The sequence below is a fragment of the Lissotriton vulgaris genome, chromosome 10, assembly GCF_964263255.1.
Source record: "Lissotriton vulgaris chromosome 10, aLisVul1.2, whole genome shotgun sequence".
Taxonomy (NCBI): domain Eukaryota; kingdom Metazoa; phylum Chordata; class Amphibia; order Caudata; family Salamandridae; genus Lissotriton; species Lissotriton vulgaris.
In genome coordinates this window covers 996834642-996853000 of record NC_141698.1, presented here as the reverse complement: position 1 = coordinate 996853000, position 18359 = coordinate 996834642, and the positions used below count along the sequence as shown (strand labels likewise).

Below are 18359 nucleotides of genomic sequence, written 5' to 3'. Positions count from 1 at the left end.
TCCATGAGCCCGAGGGGACACTTATCCCTGAGTGGACAGATGCATCTCTCCCTTCCAGGGGCCCAGGCAGCGTCATGTGTATTAAGAGAGACAGCAAGACAAGGCGACGGTCCTTTGCAATATTCTGGTAAACATTAGATACAGAGCACAATGATGAAAAACAGAACAAAAAGATCAGGGACACGTTTGATTCATGTGGATTATTTAACGCAGCTCCACACAGCTCTGAGGACAGGTTAGCTCATCAAATAAATGCTTGCCGCTGGCATGTGTTGTTATCTGCAGTCCATATGTTTCAACCCTAGTGAGGTCACTCTCAGTGGCCCATCCATCTGATGATGGTAAATTGAGTGACATGAAGTTGCCTAATACGTTCCTCTCAACCTTTTGTAGCGCCTAGCTGGCAAGACTTGAAATTGTAGCTGGAGACTCTCCACCTTCTTTTTGTTTTTTTTACAAAAAATGACAATATTTGCCTTTCAGCCGTATAATTTAATCCGTACATTGAGAACATTGGACATTTTTCAAGTGCATGCCATATGTTATAAAATTGTTTTTTATATCTGGGCTCAGTCGTGCTTCACTCTTCTCACAGCTGACAATCCACAGTCACGTGCTAGAGGAATAGCTCAGCGGGCTGAATGTTCTTTTCTTCACGAGGGTGTTCCAGTGCTTAATTTGTAAAATAATAAGTGCTGGGGCTCTGGTCAGGAGCCCACTGCAGATTGCACCACATATTGCCCCTGCCAGTTGCCAGTGACACTACAAACACAGCTACTAACCATCACACTCTTACAAGTGTGACAATTCAAACTATTCCAGGCCCCCAAAGGTATACAAATGACGTGGGAGGCAGATATTAGTCATTGTAAATGTAAACTGAACTAATAAGCAGATGTTGTTTTGCTCATTCCTAAATTAGTCAGACAGCGCCACCATGTGGCAGACAGTCATAAGCCCCAGTGCTGGCAATTAGGTGCCGAGCACCCAAAATCACCGGCTCAAATTAAGCACGGGAGTGATCACAGCAGGTCCAAAGTTTGAATCTTGGAGAGACCACTTACCCTTCCTTCTTCATAAAGTGTGTATCATAATGATAACATCTGTTCATAAAAGATACCTTGTTGGAGCCACGTGCATCCAACAACAATGCAGGTGTAGAAGGGGCGGCTGAGGCATGAGTGGTGCACGACCCCCACAGAGGAGGTGGCACCTGCCAAAGGCAGCCGAGTTGAGAAGTATGCTATTAGTAAGACCCTACATCTACCGTGTTAGTGATATGTTACATGAAGCACTATAAAAACAAATTGTTATCGTGCAAGGCGCAAAATTTGGTTTTCAATTCAAAGACAAAGAACTTTTAAGCAATGTCCAGAGGGAATTTGATATTTGTCAATGGATCACTGTCCGTACATGTCTTGGACCAAAATCTGATTTTTGTGCCTTCGTGGTATGTGCTGGGCACTTAAATAGTCACTATTCGTAATATTTTTTGCTACTTAACTCCACACATAATGTACAAATTTTAATATAGATAACTCTTATAACTGGCTTTATTAGCGCCACTAATGCCTTATCTGTCGCCCAGTGGGGTAAAACCATAAGAAGCGCCCGGGACTGCAGTGTTCCATCTGTTCTCATTGGTCCATTGCATCTTGGCTTTCTGATTGGTGGAAAGGAATGCTGCCCATGACTGCATCCATTGCACAGAAGAAGCCCATGTCCACTGAATCATCCCACACGAATGAAAATGAGCTTGCTTTGGAACAACAATGCACTGCGTGCTTCAATACTTTCTGGAACAAATGTATTCTGATCTTGACCTGTGTTTTTCCAAGTCTTCTCAATGTGTTAGCGGCTACAACTATATGTTGCGTGTATTCTGTTTACATTTGACAGGGTCATCTCATGTAACTCAGAAGGATCGTCACTGCTGGGCCGGCGGTGAGATCCGCCAGCCCTGCGGACCGCGATTCACCCACCAACATATTACGATGACGGTAGGATTCAGACCGTGGCGGAGGCAAAGCCTGTCCGCCACGGAACCGCCACAGGCAATCGTTACGATTGCCAGGCGGAGCGGTCTGTATCCACAAAATGGTGGCGGTGCCTAGCAAGCACCGTCTGCCAAATTATGATGAGGTCTCCAGTCAACCTTTCCGCGGCGGTGCAACCACCGTTGAAAGGCAGGCGGAGTTTGGGTTTGGGCCCCCCTTGTGTTGGGGGTAGGTGAGGGTGCACTGGGGGGTATCCATGGTACCCCTAACATTTTACTGCACCAAGTGGCAGGCACAGTGCAGTGCCTGCCATGTAGTGCAGTGAAATGCACAACATGCTCTTTTTGACATTGCAGCGGTGCTGCTGTCAGCAGCCACCGCCGCAAGGTTAGGGGTGCGGAACAAGACCGCCGCGGTGGCGGTCGCATCATAATAGGGTATGCGGGACCGCCGCATGCATGGCGGACTGTCCTGGTTTACACCACCTTGGCGAACAGCCATCGTAATGAGCCCCTTTGTATCTATACTGGTTTTCAATAAAAGAGTTGCACCTTTTGTTCACCCCCCACGCCCAGCATACCGCGCATCCAGAAGCATTGTTCGTTTTTTTAAGACACAAATCGTCTCACCTTTTAATTTACATCATTACTGTTGCTTTTTCTGTACTTATTTTGTGTCATGTTACAATATGTTACCCACGATCCACTCTGTTTCATTTTCTTGCTGCCTTCTTCAGCACTGTCCTTTAACAAGCGTTTAGCCCATGTCTAGATCTAAATCCTGTTTTTGCAATGAAAGGTTAGGACCTGTTATTCGGTTATTGACCCCTGCATGTCCATTCTCCGGGTTTTGAAAGATGTTGCATCCTTCCTGAGAACTTGGCCTGAAAGTTATTCTGTGCAGCCTTCTTTCGTGTCTCCTTGTCTGCCTCAGTCTGCTCTTTGCTGCAGACGCGTTCTTTAAAATAAATCTATTTACATCTGTTCCTTCTGGCGTGCCACCTGTCTTCAAAACACCTTCCATTAGACAACTCACTGAAACAGCTGAAAAGGAAACACTGGCAAAGCCAATAGGTATGGCATTTTGGAAGGCATTAGCTGAAGCTACGGTTAGTGTTGCACTTACGGTGGAGTTTCCGGGGATAGTTAGCCTGTCCATTACCCTCGCCGAAGCAACACTGCAGACCCACCTTGTCTGTAGGTCTGTCATTGTCTCACATTGTGATGATATTGCGTAAATGGAAACACAGATTAATGGGTGCTGAAGGCAAAGAACATCAGGTTCATTACGTTGGATGTTGCGCCACCATGGTAAACATCCTTTACAACGCGGTGTTTACACTGCGCGTCCTTTACCACGCAGCCATTACAACGCAAGTCATTACTACGACTTGCGCTGGAGGGCGCTCTTGTTAAAGGAATAGTTTCATTTTCTATTCCAACACCTTCCCTACTGTTACGTGGGCTGGAGTTGGAATAGAAAATTAAACTAATCACAATCCAGCGCGCTCCTACGCAAGTCGTTGTAATGACTTGCGTTGTAATTGCTGCGTCGTAAAGTACCGCAATCATTTTGATCGCGTTGTACTCACGTTCATCCGCCACCATCATCCCTCATCATCTTCAGTTTATCTTTTCTGTCACTCCATGAAAACCTTTAGTTTATAAACATAAGACACAAATAACGACATAGAACTTATGAATTTACGTAGAGCCTTATTTAGTGTTTTGCAGACGGGACACTCCTTCCAAACACCGGCCTTGAGACTGTAATGACAGAGACCCTGCCTAGGGCCTTTTCAGAGTCTGGCAGATGGGACACTCCATTGAAACACTGGTTGTTTTCTGTAATGACAGAGACTCTACTTAGAGCCATATTTAGGGTTTGGCAGACAGGACACTCCATCAAAACTTGCCGTACATCCCATGTGCCATATTACAAGTGCCATAGGCTATAATGCCCTTATAAAACATTGGACGGATATTCACTGTGTTTGTGACAGAGTACCCCGTCCACTACACTCGAAATATGTCTCTTAGCCAGAGAGTTGTCTGGCATCTACGGGGAGGCACACTTACCTCACTACAGGGCCTCCTCGCTCTGGACCTCGTCGCGACTGCAGTGCAGGCCCCAGCAACTCCCTCGACCAATCTTGACGCTGCTCTCACCAGCATGACAGCAGCGCACTGATTGGAGGGAGTGGCCTGTCTCAGTGCTCCAAAGCCCTCTGGAGGCCTGCACGTGCTCTAGCCCAGCTGTCTTAAGACAGGTGGGGAGAAGTTTCAAAGTGCACATGTCTGGCCGGCTGTTGCAAGCTGGCGGGTCAAAGGTACAGTCACAGGTTTAAAAGTGCACATACAGCCCACCCTCCTCCCTGCTGCCGCTCTCACTAAGCCCCGGCCTGTCCTGACTCTCGGTCCGTGACAGGAGGAAGAAAAATAACATGGTAATAAATTACCATTTGATTTTTCATGTCGGGGATTGGGGTATTCAACACATTGACCGCGGCGTGAATTCCACCGCGGTGCGGGCGATTTAATCAGTGGGCGGGGTTCGGACGGCCCCCGGCCGTCCTCCGCAGATGCCCACCGTCACGTGGGACGGCCGGGGGCCGTCCGCAGCACCGAAGAGGTTAAGTGTGGTGACGCACCTCCGCTCCAACGGAGGAGCCGCACCTGCTTAGCCATCAGTTGTAAATCTGTCTCTCGCACCACGCTCAGGACCAATGGAACTATGTGATTCTGCGTGTGGACTGCCATGTCCGGCCTTATGACAGTTTTACCACATAATCATCAACTCGCCATGCAATTTTTAGATATCAACAAAACAAACTGCTTGCTGCTCAGACTGTTCAAAAGGGAAAGCAGCCTTTACAACGAGGTTTTTACCTTGTTGTGCCTTTAAAAATTAATTTTTTAGCACACCTATTTTTACCATATGTATGCCTTCACAACGTATGCCTTTACCAAGCATTTAAGGTAAATTGGGGAGTGTGGCGGTGTCCCCCACAAATACATTGTTTTTATAAATAAAAACAATGCGTGGTAATGGCATGCATTGTAAAAAACATATGTGTGGCAAAAAATGCGTGGTAAAAGCATACAATGTATTTACCTGCGTTGTACGGTCGTACAACCGTTCAAAAGGTACTAAAAAGTATCACTCGTGGTGCTCCGCTACGGGAGACCCTTTGCAAAGATTACCTACTTGCCTTTCAGTTGTTGCTGTTGCATTCAGTTGTTAAACTCGTACCAATCAGGGGAAGAGTTTTTGCACCTTTATATTAACGTGTTAACGCTGCAGAATAATACAGGAACCGGATGCGCATTGCCGCATAATTTCAGTGTCTCTGGATATAGTTATAACATATATACAGAGACAATTCTAGTGAAGTGAGAAGCGAAGGGAATTGTTGGTCTGTAAACTCACTTACATGATGTATTTCTCTGTTTGAAGCTGCATTCCGTAGTCTCTGCTCCGCCTTTTCTCTCGCACTAATTAGTGTCCCGTTGTGTCCTTGCTCGCACACTATGATTCATTATTTTAATAACATTGAATGGTATAATTAATAACACTGCAGCAAATAAAGACACCTTTAACAAAGCCCTCTGCTTAGCCGATGTGGCTACAGAAACCAGTGCAGAGGCGAGCAAGGGACTAAACTAACTGTTGTGCAGATGAGCTGGTCTCGGGTCACAACGAGGGTCCCTTAGTTTTGGGTAGCTCCCCTGTTAGATACTGATTTGCAGCACCACCTAGTGGCTCGTTGTTGCAAATGCAGCCTAAACAAACTGACATTCTATAAAATAAATCGAAACAAAATGACAAATCGAGCACCTAGTTACAAGCTTATCCGCTGCTGCCACCTACTGTTCAAACTAGAAACTAGAGCGTGTGAGTGAGTGGCGCTTGCAGGTTTGCAGATCCAAGATCAATCACATGCAAAGGTCCTTGTTTTGTCCGTCACACATTTCATCAAATATTGTAAATAAATAAAATATATAAATAACTTAAATTGTATTATATATCTGCTTAAGTTCTAGTCTTATTGTCTTCCTCTTTTCTTGCAGCTGGCTCTAACTTGGATCAGGAGAGCAAGAAAGCCGTCCACTCCAAGGTATCATGGCAGCAACCAGTGAACGTGTTTCTGTCCTCCAACCGGCTGCCATGTGTGGAAGAGCTGCATCAGGAGGCTCAACTCAACCTCCAGAGTCTGATGCAAGGTACTGTGATGGGGGAGGGCGGGGAGGGGCTTATGAGGAGGGGAGCTGGGGGACAAAGGAGAGAGGATGCTATCAGAGACATAACATGTATTTGTAAAGCGCACGTTCACTCTGAAGGGGCTCTAGGCGCTGAATAACAGATGTTTATTGTTACCTAACTCCATAGTACTCATTTTATCGACCTCAGAAGGATGAAAGGCTGAGTGACCCCGCTGGGATTTGAACCTGTGACCATGAGGTCAAACACATTCCCCTACAGTAGATGAATTAGTCCACTGAGCCACCAAATCCGGCATTATGCCCAAGTCATATGTTTCTCTGCATTTTATGAGATCACAGCAATATACATTATCTCTTTGCTTGTGACGGTGAACCCTGTATTGCCAATGACATCATGGACGTTGATGTCGTGTTTTTATGTAGTGTATGTACTGGATATTGTGCATCTTCTTTATTTGTACTCCATCACTAAACATAGTGAAAATCATCCATTAAATGTCCAGTACATCAGTAATGAAGGACACACTTCCCTTGACCTCTCTTCTGTAGGTGAAAGTTATTGATGACCACCCCCCTACATTCTAGTTCTTCTAGCAAGCCACTGCTTATTTTTAGGATTGACTATGCTGATGGCCTATAACTTGGTGCCTGATAAGGTTTCCTATTAAGAAAACTACAATAGATTCAGAAAACAGCTGTAAGACGACTACCTCTCCTACATGCAAGGGAGCAAATGAGGTCAGTCTTCCAAACTCTCCATTGGCCGCCCATAGCTGGACGATTTGTCTTTCGAGCACTCTGCATTGTTCACAGAGCAACTCAATGAAAGCCCAGGGCACCTACAACTGTGTTTATAACAATACTCCCCAAATACAACACTATGCTTCATACACTTACCTACATAGAAAGTATCCTATACAAGAGTGGAGCACAAGTGGTTGCATAGAAAATATTCCTCTCCAAACAATATAATTCAATCAATCAATCAGGGATCTGTGAAGTGTGCTACTCACCCGTGAAGGCCTCAAGGTGCTGGGGGGTGGGGGTGCATACAGCTCCGATTCAGTCAAAGAGCCAGGTCTTGAGGCTCTTCCTGAAGGTGTGCAGAGTGGGGGAGCTTCTTATGTTGAACTGGAGCTCGTTCCAGGTCTTTGCCGCAGTGTAGGAGTAGGCTCTTCCACCCGTTCTGGCTCTGTGGGTGAGCGGGGTTTCGACGAGGACGTGGTCGGTGGAGCAGAGATTTTTCTTGAGTACGTGGAAGGACACTCTTTCGTTGAGGTACTGGGGTCCGATGTTGTGGAGGGATTTGTAGGCGTGAGTGAGCAGCTTGAATGTAACTCTCTTCTTGACGGGGAGCCAGTGAAGGTTGCATAGTTGCTGGGTGATGTGGTAATGTCTTGGGATGCCACAGGCGAGTCTTGCAGCAGTATTCTGGATGGTCTGGAGTTTTTAGAGCATGGATTTGTTGATTCCAATGTAGAGGGTGTTTCCGTAGTCCAGTCTGCTTGTTATAAGTTCGTGGGTGACGGTCTTTCTGGATTCGGGGGGATACATTTAAAGGTCTTGTGAAGGATGTGGAGGGTGTTGAAGCACGTGAAGGAGACTGCGTTGATCTGCCAGGTCATGGTGAGGGAGGAGTCGAGTATGATGCTGATGTTCGGGGCGTGGCCCGTGGGTTTGGGGGGTTGCTGAACGCGTTGGGCCACCAGGTGTTGTCCCATGCTAAGGGGGTGGGTCAGAGGACATGGTCATAACAACCCAAACCAATCCTCTATCTTTAGCCGATGTCATCCAACACAACATGAATTGCTCATCCAATTCCAACCAAACATCACCATCATGAAGCCACTCTAAACAAAAGCCTTCAGTGGCTCATGGGAAGGCTTTCCTTGACGAAGGGTGATCTACAGGACTCTAACGCAGTCCACTGGTGCAGACCCACTACCAATCAAATCGTCCTTCATATTTTATGCTAATCACAAGGATCCACCACTACCCCTCACCTACACACCCTATGTCAATTCCGCCAACCCAAGAGCGACAAGAGTACCCCCTTCTACTGTAAAAAGCAGAGAACATTTCTGAAAAGAGAAATCACAAAAACTCAGAGATCCGCACGAAGCTCACCGCCTACAGCAGTAATAAATCTGGGTGTGTGTCTGTCTCTCAGAGAGAGTTTATCCATCTCACTGCTGTTTGCAGCACCCCAAAACACAAGAGCACCTCTCTGTCCTTTCAAACAAGACAACAATACACTGTCCACGCAGGCACACTTTTGTTGAGATCACCCTTTGAACCATAGACCTGTGTGCAAGAGTTTTCTACGCATCCAAGAACCCAACTTAAGGGCAAGAAGCACAATGTAAAAGTTACAATACAATGTTCAACTTAGAGGGAGAGTGGTGTCTCCCTACGAGAATGTAAGGTATAGATTCCTCTTATAGGCATATTCAGATGTCGAAATGCAGCTGTAGTATGGAAGTTGCAGCACTTCCATCAATGCACTGTAACATGCTTGAGAAGAGTTAGTCAGCATATTCATCAAATATGTTGTACTATGTCTGTTAACTGTTAGTTACCCATAAAAAATACCGAGGTATAAAGAGAAGCGAAAATTGCACTTCCGCCAAAGGAGGCATGGTTTGTTGGTTTTTGGCAGTTTTTACCTTTATTACGTGCATTAGGACACATCCCAGTAAAATATATGTTTATTTAGATAAATTCGCTTCACATGCTAAGTGCATCAGTGGTCATACGAGGTCAAGAGTGGGCTTCCATCTTGGATTGGGAGAGCAGCCGCTTTTTGTGATGCAGAAGGCAGTTTTGTGTTTCAGTTCGATTGCGTGGAGAATTCATTTCAGAGTGGAAAGGAGAGCCGGAAGCAAGCTGCTGACAGGAGCGACTGTGAGAGAGACCCCTTAGCAGGAGCACTGCAGACTGAAGCAGATGGCGCCGGAGGACAGGCTGAGGAGATGGCGCGGTGAGATGGTGCCTTTCACAGAGCTCTGACAGGAGTCTGCGTGGCGCAGCTCCAGAGCTCCCCAGCTCCTAGCAGAGACAGGCCAAGCTGTCTTAGACTGACTGGCTGTCAGTGCCCAGAGGAGCAAGATTACACCGCTGTAAATACCCCTGACAGGGCTAAAGATGAAAGATAAGTGGATGCCCCTTCTTGACTTGATTGGCTGATCCGAGCTCACAGGCCAGCAACCAAGCTGTGACGTGCCATGATGCTAGTCACATACCAAGGTGAAACAAACCTGCAGGGACACTCTCATTGTGTTTAACATCTACAACGCCTCTCACATGTGAACGACCCACCGTGATTGGTACTTAAAGCACTGCAGGTGTGACGAGGAAGCAAAGAACAAGGAGTGTCGCTCCTTCTGGAAGCGGTGTTAGTGTGTTGCACACTCCAGGTAGAGTCGGGTTGGATAAACTTCCGGCTCTGAAGTGCTCCAGCGGTGAGACAGAGTCTGCTCACTTGAGGCCCGATTCACAAAGGTAAGCTTAGACTTAAGTCAAAGTTTACTACTTTTTTGGAATTTACAAAGGTAAGTTACTACTAGTAACTTTACTACTAGTACAATTATTAGTATTAAAGTCACTAGCAGTAACTTACCTTTGTGAATACCAAAAAGTAGTAAACTTAGGAGGGCCGGATTCACAAAGGTAAACTTAGATCTGAAGTCTAAAGTGAGACTTCAGGGTCTAAAGTTAGACTTCAAGGTCTAAACTTAGACTTCAGGTGTAAATGTAAACTTCAGGTCTAAGTTAGACTTAAGATCTAAACTTACACTCCAGGTCTATGTTAGACTCAGGTCTAAAGTTAGACTTCAGTTAGACTTCAGGTCTAACTTAGACTTTAGATCTAAACTTACACTCCAGGTCTAAGTTAGACTCAGGTCTAAAGTTAGACTTCAGGCCTAAAGTTAGACTTCAGGCCTAAAGTTAGACTTCAAGGTCTAAACTTAGACTTCAGGTCTAAATGTAACCTTCAGGTCTAAGTTAGACTTTAGATCTAAACTTACACTCCAGGTCTAAGTTAGACTCAGGTCTACAGTTAGACTTCAGGCCTAAAGTTAGACTTCAGGCCTAAACTTAGACTTCAGGTCTAAATGTAAACTTCAGGTCTAACTTAGACTTTAAATCTAAACTTACACCCCACGTCTAAGTTAGACTCAGGTCTAAAGTTAGACTTCAGGTCTAAACTTAGACTTCAGGTCTAAACTTAGACTTCAGGTCTAAATGTAGACTTCAGATCTAAACTTACACTCCAGGTCTAAGTTAGACTCAGGTCTAAAGTTAGACTTTAGATCTAAACTTACACTACAGGTCTAAGTTAGACTCAGGTCTAAAGTTAGACTTCAGGTCTAAACTTAGACTTCAGGTCTAAATGTAAACTCCAGGTCTAACTTAGACTTTAGATCTAAACTTTTACTCCAGGTCTAAGTTAGACTCAGGTCTGAACTTAGACTTCAGTTAGACTTCAGGTCTAAACTTAGACTTCAGGTCTAACTTAGACTTTAGATCTAAACTTTTACTCCTGGTCTAAGTTGGACTCAGCTCTAAAGTTAGACTTCAGGTCTAAACTTAGACTTCAGGTCTAAATGTAAACTTCAGGTCTAAACTTAGACTTCAGGTCTAATTTAGACTTAAAGTCTGAACTTAGACATCAGGACTAAGTTTAACTTCAGGTCTAAACTTAGACTTCTGGTCTAAGTTTACTCTTGTGAATCAGACGGACCCTTAAGCAGCAGCTCTCCTCGTTCTTGTGGCACTCATCTGCCATCTACAGAGAAGAATTGTGTATCCACAGACAAAGTTCAAGCTACTGTACCTGATCAAACCAATACTACATTTCTCACATGCAATTAGTTGTATTAATAAAGTTATGCATGTTTGCTGTGCAAATGTGCAACAGAGCTGATATTCGACATACAGAATGAATGTTAGTTGATTTCATCTTAAAGGGCACCATCATCTTTGTCAAAACCGGTTTAAAAGCATAAGCTCCCACAGATGTAATAATATATGATGTCCCACTAATAGTGCTGTAAAAATGTCAGGAGCTCCAGGACTTTAAGATTGTTTGCATAACAACATCCTGGCTAAAGCTCTGTTCACCCCCTAATGTGCACGCCCCATACACATATATTAATACTACTGTGGATCATGGTAATCTCAGTTTATGCTGCGTTTAGTAAAGTCTGTGTTGTTTAAATGGGAACGTGGCTGAGATTCTTTTTCCAAAAGGGGAAAGGACACACAAGGAATATTGTTGGCTGACCCCTCACTGAAGAACGTTGCTGGTGAGGTATCAGGATGAGTGTTCTTCAAGGGTCTCACTACTTCCTCTGGTTCGCTTCAAACACAAACACATAAAGACACCAAGTCCGAACCCAGATCCCGAGTTACAAGGCCAAGGCCAGTTCTGCCCGTGCAGTTTCAGGTGCAACCCTTTCTGTGCGACAGGTGCGCACATTACTCCTTGCTTCACCCTTCTCTGTGCTCAGGTGGTGTTGACCCCCACTGGCCCCCCTTCATGCTGGCACCCCTATAGCTGGGGAGAGGTCATGCAACAGGTGTCCCCTTAGGAAAGGCCTAGCTGATCTGCCCCAAGGAGTGTGCAGCATGCTGATGGGGAAAGCGCTGCCCCTGGTTTCTGGGCGCTGCTCTGTAATCGACCCCTGGGTCAGCAGCCCCTGCAGAGGTCTGGCAGCTGAGGCTGCGTGCTTATCTTAATAATGGGCATCTATACATCTGCCCAACACAATCCCCCCCAGCAGGGGCAGAGCAAGGAGTTTTATCACCCTAGCCAGAGCTACGTTTTGTTCCATCATACCCCGGCAACGTCGCCATAAGAGATACATCCAGGGCCGACTTTAGGGCAGTGCGAGAGGTGCGGCCGCACAGGGCGCTGACCACAAAAGGGGGCGCCAACCTCAGGGGGCTGGGCGCTGTTTTTATCAATAACTTATGATTGGCGAGGATGGCACTTTTTCCTGGTGTTAGTGAGAGAATCTGAGCAGGCGGTCATGGGGTGTGAGGGCGCGAAAAGGATTGTTGCACCGGGCGCCACCAGCGCTAAAGCCTGCAGTGGATACATCTGGGGTCCTCTGGTGCTCCATGCTGAATACAGACTAGGCGAGAGTCCAGCATTGCCTTAAAGAGTAACATTTCTGCTATCTAGCTCCCCCCTGACAAAAAGACGCCATGGGCAATGCCACGCCACTGACCCCAACCTTCACTTATCCCTTATGGTATTCAGGACTCGAGGGGGACAAAGTCAGTTTCTTGTGCCCTTGCCTCCCCAGGTGAGGGGGCGCGCACTCTGCATCTCTTAGGGGGGCTTGAGTTGTACTTTAATCAACTCGAAGATTCTTAAGATACCTTCATTCGGACCGTGACCAGGCCTAACGTGACTACATTTGCTTCTGTCGGTGTGCACTTTTATTTCGTAATGCATCTAGCTTCTCCTTCTGGGTGCACTGTACATTCAGGAGCAATGTCTTTTCTTTGCAAGGAAGCCTCCTCTTGGCACCCGGAGGAGTTTGCCAGTGACAGGGAAAGGACCCTCCTGAAACGAATGCTAGAGATGGGCCCATTACCTCCGATGACAATTACCGCTTATTCTGCTCGACAAACCAACGTGCATGGAGGCTGTTGGCCGAGGCCTGACACCCCCCCGTGCAAGAATTAATACTCGGAGAAAGATGGTTAGGAAATACAATGTGATCAAGAAACATAACACCGAACATTGGCTGTTAAGATACAAGAGGATGAGTTAGCTGGAAAAGTTGTGCAAAAGCAGAGGTGCTTTTAGTTTTAGGTGGGGCGTTGTTTGTTATGGAATGATGTGCCACTGTTTTCTCTACTAAAATCCCTGAAGGCGACTGGGTGAAAGGCAACTTTTTCTAGTAAAGTTTCATTCAAATGTGAAGTTTTATTGTTGGTCTTGAGTGGCCAGAGGATGAAGCCTCCTGCAGCCTCCTTATCCGGTGATTTATCTGCCCCCACCCACCTCTTGCCCCACAGCCCCCGACACCCCCTTGACTGACCACGCCCTCCTCAACAAACCCCTGAATAGCCAGTGTGTTGCCTGGTTCTGCACATCACTGCCTATTGGCTGATCACACCATTTACCCATATGTAATCACATCTGCAGCATGTGCTAATTATGGCTACACCCCTGCCAGGGACGTCACTTCCCATTAGTCCAGCTGCTGCCTGCCTTAGGGCCTGGTCCACCTGTGTCGAGGGGAGTGAATTTTCAAGTATGAAATAATGGATTCATAATTTTATTCAACCTTAAACACTGGAAATTCCTCTGCTTGGTGTGTCATTCCATACTTCTTGATAATCTATTCAGTTAAAGGAGGAAACCATATTGAAATCTTGAAATCAGGTGTGACCCTACCTCCAGAGGCGCAGTCCCTCCAAACTGTGAGGTCTTTTTTTACTCAACTGAAACAGAGGCAGCTGTAGGTCAGTGGTGGTTGTGTGACCCTCTGGTGGGGATTGTAGGTTTGAGGAGGGGGAAGGGAGAAAAGAAACTCAAGATGTGACCTTATCACAGGGTTGCTGATGCTCTGAAGGTCTGGCATGCACCACCATGTGGGTACAGTAATGGAGTCTGAAGGAGGGGGGTGCCTGCCAGACCCACCCTGGAAGTGACGAGTACTCTGAGTTACTGAAACTTTCTTGTAACACAGAATATTGATTCCTCAGGGAAGCCTGCAGTGCACAGGCATGACGGCAAAGAGATCGCAACCTAGGCACCATGGCAGAGAGACTGCTGTCCCTGGAACAAAATTACACTACACAGACCCCATGGCAGAGAGATTACAGCCCCAGGTACCATGGCAAAAAGATAGTAGAAACTGGAATGATGTTTTTTTTACCTCCTGAACTCCCACACTTGTAAACGGGTCCAATGTGGCTCAGACACAACAATAAGGAAGCCATCCTTGATGTCATTCCTTCAGAGACTCCACAATGAGACAGGATCTTGAGGCTGCTTCAACGTCGATGGAGGCCCTGTATAGTATCACTCTCAAAGCATGATTTTAAAAAAGACAACATAATTGCTAACTACAGCAGAGACATCTATGTGCAGAATACATTCATAGATTCATAGAAAGGATCAAATTCTCCTACCCTAATACTCAGACCTAATTCCAAGTTGATGTCCTCCCAAAAAGAGCTCAAAACTTCCCCTGTTCATTCACAACCTAGAAAAGTAGTCAATTTCTCTATTCTAATTAGCATCTTCCTGCTTCCTGTGCCAGCTGCATTACTTACGCGTGTTCCTTGTAAATTGCTCCACTGTCCATATGGCTGGGCCACGCTATAGAAATGATGTCAATAAATAAAGAAATTGTAAAAAAAAGGATTCACTATTTTCATCATTATGCTGTTTCTAACAACTCATAGATGGGGTGAGCATTAAGAGTTTAGAAAATAATTGAAAATCTGGAGGTGTCCTCTTGTAGACGTGCCTAATCGGACTGTGGGGAATCATAATTCAGTTTTGTGGGAGCCTTCACACTGCAAGCAACAGGTGTTGGATATTAATGATGGAGAAGGGATGCTTTTAGTTACTTGCTTATAGCAAGCCCTCTGCAAATTGTTAGTGACCAACTGGCAGATGCATCAACGTAGCCTTTTGCTATTCCTAAATAGCAATTTTTAAGGAATCGCTATTTAGGATTAGCAAAAGCCTATGCATGTAGGAATCGCTATTAAAATGGCGATTCCTAAACATTCCTTAATTGCTACTCGCAAATTGCTATTCGCAATTAAGGAATGCTGTCCCATTCATTCCTATGGGCCTACAGGACCATAGGAATGAATTGGAGATTGCATGAGCAATTTGGAAATACCAGTAGGTACTCGCAAATTGCTCATGCAATTTAAAGGGTGCAAGGGTGTCAACATGACACCCTGTTGCACCCCTGAAATTGATCTCTGCACACATGTTTCACACACACATGCCCTAAGGGCATGTGTGTGCGCAACATGAAACTTTGAAAAATGCACAAAAGTGCTTTTTTTCAAAGTTTTAGCAAATTACCATGAAGTTTAACTTCATGGTAATTTGCTACTCCTATTAGCGAAATCGCAATTTTTTTGACTTCCATGCATTGCATTTAAGAAATCTCCGTTTGGCATTCCTTAAATGCAATCGCAATTTAAGGAATCTCAATTTAGAGATTCCTTAAATTGCGATTTTTTCATTTGGGATGATGCATCCCAAATGCAAAAATACCGGGAGCAAAGGGGTAGATTCAATCCCCCACATGCATCATTGTTTCATTTTGCACTTCCTAATTTGCGATTTTTAGGGAATCCCAAATTAGGAAATGCAAAATGGGATGCATGTACATTTGTGCAAAATATTTGAGAATCGGTAAAAATCGCAATTTTTACCGATTCTCAAATATTATGCGAATTCCAAAGTGCGAATTCGCACTTCCCATTGTTTCCTATGGGCCAAAAGGCCCATAGGGATCAATGGGAAGGCTTTAACAGATTGCTATTTTCATTTTGAAAATTGCAATTTGTTAATGCATTTCATGGGTGCAGGGGGGGGGGTCCAAAGAACCCCCCCCTGCACCCCTGAAATGTATTTTTCGCATCATGTTACACACACATATGTCCTAAGGACATGTGTGTCCGTAACATGACTGCTTAAAAAAAACATTTTTAAGCATTTTTACACCTTTTTCCAAATTTACCGAGTGGTTCAACCACTCGGTAAATTTAACCCCCTAATTGCGAATTCACAATTTGAAAAATATTCATGCATTGCTTTTAAGAAATCGCATATTTGCGATTTCTTAAAAGCAAATGCAATTTTAGAAATCGCAAAAATGATGCAAATTCTAAAATTGAATGATGCATTCCAAAAAGCTATTTTGGAGTCGCTAACGGCCGATTTTAAGGAATCGCACCGTTTGCGATTCCAAAATACTTTGATGCATGTGGGGGTAAGAATCTACCCATTTGCTCCCGGTATTTACTTTGATGCATATGCCTGTTGCCTAAATGAAGAGATTAATGGAACAACAACCTGGGCAGATGTGTCAACGACAAGTAGTGGAATCACATAGTAGCTTTTTCCTCTTAGCATCTCCAGAAATGCCCGTTTCAAATATGCACCGTTCAATACCCTGCATAGAGCGTGTCTAGCTCCCGACACTGCTTAAGTCGCATCCCAATTTCACACTGCAATGCTCTCAAGACAGTGCTGGCTTCTGGCATATGTGTTGGGAATGCCCTGAGACAACTGAAAACATTTTGGAACATACTTAAGGAGGACTCATCATTTTGGATAGTCTGCAAACAGCATTTATCAGGGCACCAAATTAACACCATAATCTTTATTTAGACAATATTCCCCCACTTTGAAATCAAACTTCTACTGCCAAACCTTTTCAGGTCTGTCTTGACATCACCTATTGCTCTGAATTTGTTTACATGTATGTCAAGTGGGGTTTGTCTCTGCTCCGTTCCGCAGTATTGCCTTATCAATTCATGGTATTGGCTGTTTAGTGTATCATTCTGCCTCCTTTGAAGTGATTGCATTTCAATGCATAAAGGATTATTTCACACCACAAAAGGTACACCATCACACATTTCGGCTAGATGTGAGAAGCATTTTTGTGGTCGCAAACACTATAATTGAGAGTTTATGACTGCAAAAATATTTTTCTTACTGTACTGATCTGATTGTAGAAGTTGGGAAAGTTTTACCAACTCCTAAAATAGGATTGCTATCCCCTACCACTTCGGTTTTAAGAAAGGGTCCATTATTGCAATCCCATCTAAATGCAGAATCGACATGTATCAATGTTTTGCAACTGGAATCTGGTTGCAAAACATTTAAAATTTATAGACTCCCTAATTGGGGCGGTTAGCCATTTGCAAATATGAACGTGCGCCAAAGGGATCTGGTGTGAATGTAAAAAAACATTGGTGAGTAGGTAGTGATTCAGGGGGACCACTACTACTCTCAAACAGACTTTAACCCCTTACATGCTCATGACGGCCAACGGCCATCATGCATCACGGTGGGCGGGTGCTGACGACGGCCGTCTGAATCCCGCCCACTTTTAAAATCACCCACACAGCGCTAAAATTTGCAGCGCATGCAATGGGTTAAAAAAAGGAAACAAAAAAAAGTGTAGCACCATTCTCTTTAAGGAAATGGACTGCATTTAAACAAACAAGGTTACTTTATTAAAAAGCGATTATAGACACAGTGGTTTGCTGACATTAGTGGGCCAACATCACTGTGATGGCAAAATACTAATTGCTACTGGGAATGTCGGCAATATTTGTGTTACGTGTATAATTGGCAGTGATCCAGCACTCTGGGCCAACCCTTTTACCATTTGTCCTCCGATGTACCTTTATATCGCTCCTTAGAAGTGATGGGAGTTAACATCAGATTAATCAAAATGAAATTAATAGTGTAACCAATTTGGTTACACAATAAGGACCTGGAATCAGTACCAATAGGTAAGAAGGTTTAGTACAAATATGTAGTCAAATTTAGGTACACAAGCCTCGGTACCATGCTATAAAGGTACAGAACAACTGGGAAACCCAACCTCCTAAAGAGGTTTAGGCGGACCAGTATTAAGCAAACAAGCAATTCAGTCACTGCAATACAAAAGATCAGCAATAATATCTGATGCTCAGAGAAAAGTTTCAGGTTCCCTTGTCTATACAGGAGTAAATCTAAAATCCTCTAAGTTAAAGTGCAGACTAAAAGGATGGCTGTATCTTCTAGGGATATTCAATAAAGGAGTATAGTGAGGCAGTGCAGGAAAAAAATGAAAAATGAGAATAATAGGCAGGTGTCAGCATTTCAGATGCTCGGTCAAGAGTCTTCTTGAGTCGAGTAATACGTGTTAGCCTGAGCCACCCTTCGGAAGCATAGAGGTCTAAACCTCTCAAAGTCCAAAGGGAAGGATGCTGTAACATCAGATAGTGTATGCTCAAGTTATTTTCACCGGAATGTCTGCGGTAACACCCCTCTGTACGCATCATCAGGGGCTCAATTGTCCTTTTCCATTCTCACATTATAAGCTGTAACATTTACAAAATGTCCCACATTGAACATGGGAATTAC

The 18359-nt window shown here is 44.7% G+C and overlaps 1 protein-coding gene across 6 annotated transcripts in view; it reads left to right on the top strand.

Annotated features, from left to right (window-relative positions):
• Window positions 1-18359, top strand: part of NHSL2 (NHS like 2) — a 1157127-nt gene that overhangs the window by 1093112 nt on the left and 45656 nt on the right. For all 6 annotated transcript variants that reach the window (XM_086942000.1, XM_086941999.1, XM_086942001.1 and 3 more), the window contains one exon: window positions 6068-6220. In XM_086942000.1, coding sequence (XP_086798126.1) covers window positions 6068-6220 — 153 coding nt within the window. The remainder of the gene's footprint in view (window positions 1-6067; window positions 6221-18359) is intronic.